At 50.5% G+C, this 5,363-nt stretch overlaps 1 protein-coding gene across 1 annotated transcript; it reads left to right on the forward strand.

Annotated features, from left to right (window-relative positions):
- Positions 1–1,784: 1,784 nt before the first annotated feature.
- Positions 1,785–5,363, forward strand: LOC122364292. The gene is made up of 2 exons (XM_043334531.1): positions 1,785–3,162; positions 5,236–5,363. The coding sequence occupies exons 1-2, from the start codon at positions 1,785–1,787 to the stop codon at positions 5,361–5,363; spliced, it is 1,506 nt and encodes a 501-aa protein (XP_043190466.1).

Genomic DNA, 5,363 nt, shown 5'->3' on the forward strand with positions numbered 1-5,363 from the left:
GAAGTAAAGCCGGAGCCGGAGTCGGAGCCACCGAAAATCCATCAACTTTGCACCCATTCAATGTCTGCCGATTCTGAGTCGGAGTTGGAGTCGATCGGAGTCGACAGTCGGAGCCCGGAGTTGGAGTCGAGGTTGTTTTTGGAAACCGGAGTCGGGGTCTTTGGAGGCGTCGAAAAGGCATATGACTCCGCAGCTCTGACGCAGACAGTGAATTTTGTGGGGGGGGGGGGGGGGTAGCGTCCCGCCCTCAACTACCAAATGTCTTTGAGCTCCATTTTTTTTCAAGAGATTCAATCGTGAGGCACAAACTCGTTGCATCACGTAAAGCGCCTCTATGAGTTATGGGTAAAATGCATCTGCAACATAATTTGAAGGCCCTCTCCCAGTTATTAGATGGAAAACGATGAAACAAAAATTTATATCAGAATATGTCAAAACATAAAAGTGTTCACCGCCTGCAAACGACACTACCTAGGAACCGAAAATCTTGCCCCGACGAACAAAACGCAGAAACAAACGTTGAAATAACTTAAAAATATCATATGCATTAACAGTTTTCTTGTTATATCGAAAGGGCGTCTTACCCCACCTGGGCTTCTTACCCCACTCTCCCCTACATACCTACAACCAACCGATGATTAAGCAGGTTTTGTGAGAATGTCTGTTGCCCTCCGATGCGCAGCTTTTTAGATTTAGTATAAACTTCTGGGTCTTGTGTTATGTGTAAGTCATATGGATGGATATTGGAGATGTCCATTGGGATGGACGGAATAAAGTTTTTGTCTGCCGGAACGCTTTACAATAGAAACTGGTGGTTTTAAGTTGCATCGGCACGGTGGTGCTCGAGCCATGGACAGGGGCTCTCGGCAATATACGACATATAAATGTAAACAGCATGCTCTCTGTAAGATGACTGATGAGTTATAAATTTAAATTCGAAAGAAGGAAAGGCACGTTCACATTGAGCTTTGAGCACTAAAAATACGTATTTGAGTAATACATTTCAGCTTAATGACTTCGTGGAATGGGTGCGCTTGTCATGTTGGACCAGAAAGATTGACAATAGGTCGATCCTACACCTGTATCACAAGTGGTGAAGGGCTAGACAGTCGCGCCGCGAATCTCTAAAGAATTACTGGTGAATGCCCATGGCACATGTGGCGCAGACTGAATAGAGGCACGAGGGGTGTATTCACATAGTTTATCAGCGAAATACGCGCACGTGTTTTGGGTCGCAGTCTCAGACTGTCACTACCACTGCGCGCCGTTCGTCGACAGTCGGTGCTACCGTCGCCCTGTCGCCGCCGCTTCTGCCGGGCCTGATGGTGCTACCGGCACCCGTTTCGGGCTCTCCTACCGTCACTGGTTGACGCTACTGCTGCGTCTGAGATCTACTGCTGCCTCAACTGCTACTGCTGCTTATACCGCTACTGCTACCTCTACTGTTGCGCTTCCCGCTACTGCCTCGGCTGCTGCCTCTACCGTTACTGCTGTTTCGGCTGTTGGTACTTCTTCCGCTACTGCTGCTTCTATCGCTGTTTGCTACTGCTTTCAACCGCTACTGCTACCTCCACCGCTGGCTACTGTCTTTGCTGCTGCCTCGATCTATCATGGTCAATATTCTGACTCAAGACAAGGGATCTACATCCAAAGACCCGGAACATGTACCACTGCTCGCAAACTCTTCCACTCTTAGATCGAACTCGCACCCTGAAGCCGGGTCACCTTGCGATGAGCCCTCATCAGTATCTGACGAATCTCCACCGACAAACAACCCTGTCTGCATGTCTCAACCTGGCAGCTCAACAGCGGCTCCCGTCTCCGAAAATCTGTCGGCTGACGGAACAGCTTCCATCACCTGGTCGCCGGTCGGTCTGTTGGCGTGTCTGTCCGCCAGCAGCCTTTTATCCGGGTGCTGCTCAGTCACCCCGTCCCCCTTCTTCACGCACGAGGCACACAGACGCGGTCTAACCAACTCTGCCTCCAGCGCCGTCTTCAGCTCCTTCGCGGCCGCTCAGATGTTGTCGTTTCCCGCAGCCGGCTGGCTGGCACCGAGACTCGGTGTGACGAGGCTATTCACCCTCGGTCTGCTGCTGTCTGGAGTTACCACGGTGCTGTTTGGTCTGCTCACTTACGTCGAATATCCATCTACGTTCCTAGCCTGGTGTGTGACAGTGCGCGTCGCCGAGGCCGTCGGAACCTCCGCCAGTCTGACGGCATCTCGAACCATCATTATCAACCAGTTTCCGCGTCGTATGAACTCGGCCATCAGCCTGGTGGAAGGGATGTATGGAGGAGGTCTGTGCTTGGGACCGGCGCTCGGTGGCGCCATGTACTCCGTCGGAGGGTACGGGGCGCCGTTCTACACTCTTGGTGCACTGATTTTGATCACCGCCGCCGCAAGTCTGGTCCTGATGCCGTCAGTGACGGATCGACTGGACGAGAAGGAAACATGTGCCAAGACAAAGGAAGGGTGCGTCAAGACAAGTGAAGAATACGCCAAGACGAAGGAAAGTTGCGCCAAGACGGAGGAAAGGAGCGCCAAGATTAGAGAAGATGACGGCAAGACAAAAGAAAAGTGCGCAAACCTGAAGGAAGGTTACGTCAAGAAGACCGAAGACGAGATGGAAAGAACCGATGGAAATCAAGAATACCGCGCGATGCTACGTCTGGTGCTCTCATCAGCAGACAACTGGCTGATTTGTGTCACTCTCTTCGTCACCGCTCTCAACTGGACGTCTATGGACCCCAACATTGAACCGTACGTTAACGGAGCCCTTGGCATTCAGCCGGCCGAGCTGAGTCTCTTCTTCTTGGGCTCTTTCGCCGGTTATGCGCTCTCCAGCCCGGTATGGGGGCGGCTTTCAGACACTATCGATAACACGTTTCTCTTCCTGGCCGCCTGCCTGGCGGCTACCGCTCTTGGCGTGCTGCTGATTCCTCCGTCACCGATCTTCGGTCTCCAGCCGTCCCGGCTGCTACTCGGTGTGGGGATGACGCTGCGCGAGGTGTTCCAAGTCGGCGCGTACATGCCTCTCTTGCCCCTGATGGTGCGGCTGTCCACCGTCCGCGGGCTTCAGAGCAGCGTGCGCGGCCAGGCGCTGGTATCGTCAATCTGCGGGGCGGCCTACTCGATGGGTAACGTGCTCGGACCGGTGCACAGTGTGGCCAAACGCCAGATTAGCGCGAATTTAATCAAAAAACGAATTTTGGAATTTTGACTTTTTATAACTATCAGTCGATAGGAAATTGTCCAAAGTATGTCAATATCACAATACTTTGGTTCAATGTCTTCCTTTCGGTGTCCAAAAAGCTAGCTAAAGTGGACCTACGCAATGCCGGTCCCGGCTGTGCTGAAGTCGTCGAAAACCCGCGTCATGTTTACAACACATTTTTGCGTAATTGTCGGAAAGGTTTGGAAATAATTGGAGTGGCATATGACTACTGAGCCTATATTTGATAGTATACCCGAATTCTATAGGTATCCTTGGACTAACCGATGAGTTATGCTCATTTGAAAATGACCTTTTCAGACATCCCCTGAAAACACCGTCCATCTTAAAAACGTAGAGATATAAGAAAATGGCCAAAAAACTCCACGCCAATTCTACCATGAGAAGATTCGCCACACTTTTCTGGACATGATCCATTCAAGAAACCCTGCCCCAACCTGCCCCCCGGCCTTTGGCTCAGCTTTGAACGTATCGGGTTGACCCGCCCGGGGAGGTCCGGCTACAGGGTGGGCGCGGCGGCGGCTCCATAATGTTACGCGGATGGCTCAACCGCTGTATTTCTGACTTGTTATATTGCAGAATACGGTCGCCAATGAATAAACCTTGACAATTTTTTAACCCTCGCCCATATAGGGGGTGAGGGTGGGGGTCGAAAGGACCCCTCTCGGATTTTCGAAAAAAGCTCATGTAAAAAGCGGCCGATCGCGACGAAACTTTCAGTACCCTCGAGTTTATCAATTTTACACCTACCCTTTAAATTTCACGACCCTGACCCCAATGACCTTTGACCTGTGACCTATTTCTCGAGACCATGTTTGGCCGGAATCGCGATTGGGCGTATGTTTGCTTGCATTAGCCGCGCGTTTGCAGTCTTTTCGTGAATGCAGGCGTCTAAACATGTGATATTATGATGTTGGTTCCATGCATTATGGTCGGTGTCAAGATCACTTGAAGGTCAGGTCAGTTCAATGACCTTTGATGACCTCGGTTCACCTTTTTTAGTTTTACATGCTTCCAGGCTAGTTTTTGGAGCTGATTTCGAATTTAGTAACCATTTGAACATTTAGGAAGAAGTTTTGGTGCCTTCGTAACATGCAACGAAGCTGTCACTGACGGTTGACACCTATTAATTATGAATACCCGGCAGGACTAGTTGGCCTGACCTGACCTAACCCGACCTACGTTCGCGGCTAGCAAAACACCAATACGGGCGAGGGTTAATGACATGAAGGTGCTTATGGTGTAAGTCTTTGTTTTTACTCCCATTGCTGAGGTTCAGTCCTATCGGTGCGTGTATTTCAGCAACCATCTACCGATTCATGTGCTTCACCAGGAACATTCATACAGAAACATAATTAGATGATGATTTTTTCAAGCAAACTTTGGACAATCATAAGAATTTACCAGAGAAATGATGGGAATTTCGTAAACGATTCCTCCTCCTAACATGCCCATCATTGCTGGGACCCACAATTTTATGCCTCTTATTTGCGGTTAAATTCCAGGATTTCGTAATCAGAGTCGGAGTCGTTCGGAGTCAACAGTTCTGACCCCAGTCAGAGTCGGAATCGGAATCGATTTTGGAATCCGGACCAAGACTCGTAGTCTGAGTCACCGAAAATCCATCGACTGCGTGGACTTGCCATGGCTGCGGAGTCAGAGTCCGAGTCGATCGTATAAGTCGACAGTTTTGCCCGGAGTCAGAGTTGAAATTGACTTTTGAAAGCCGTAGTCGGAGTCGGAGTAACTCCATCGACTTCACAGCCCTGGCCAGGTAAGCACATCACCTGTCGTAAGCTAGTTCTCCTTACTTTTAGAGGCGGAACTATGCCATTATATGTCAGCAAGCATTTATAATGCATCGTAAAAGGTCTCACATAGGTTTAAGTGTCAATTTTGAAACCAGGGAACCATTTTCAACGGATCCGAGCAGCGCTGGGATTTAATTCGCGCTAAACTGGTGTTTGGCCACACTGTGCGGTGGGCGGTGGTCTGGTTACAGACCTCTGGGGCTACCCAGTGCTGGCCACCGGGCTCGGAGGTGTCACGGCGGTCCTCTGTGTGGCCATGGCCGTACGAGGGGTGGTGTACTGCGCCACCCAACAGGCGCCGGCGTATGATATGCTGTGA

This window comes from Amphibalanus amphitrite, unplaced genomic scaffold (genome assembly GCF_019059575.1).
Source record: "Amphibalanus amphitrite isolate SeventyFive unplaced genomic scaffold, NRLGWU_Aamphi_draft 000668F_arrow, whole genome shotgun sequence".
Taxonomy (NCBI): Eukaryota; Metazoa; Arthropoda; class Thecostraca; order Balanomorpha; family Balanidae; genus Amphibalanus; species Amphibalanus amphitrite.

Bases quoted from the DNA above. Each gene is read 5' to 3' on its own strand.
- LOC122364292 (XM_043334531.1), top strand. From the start codon at position 1,785: ATGTCTCAACCTGGCAGCTCAACAGCGGCTCCCGTCTCCGAAAATCTG. The intron at 3,163-5,235 runs GTGTGGCCAAAC...GTCTGGTTACAG, and splicing joins CGTGCTCGGACCGGTGCACA to ACCTCTGGGGCTACCCAGTG.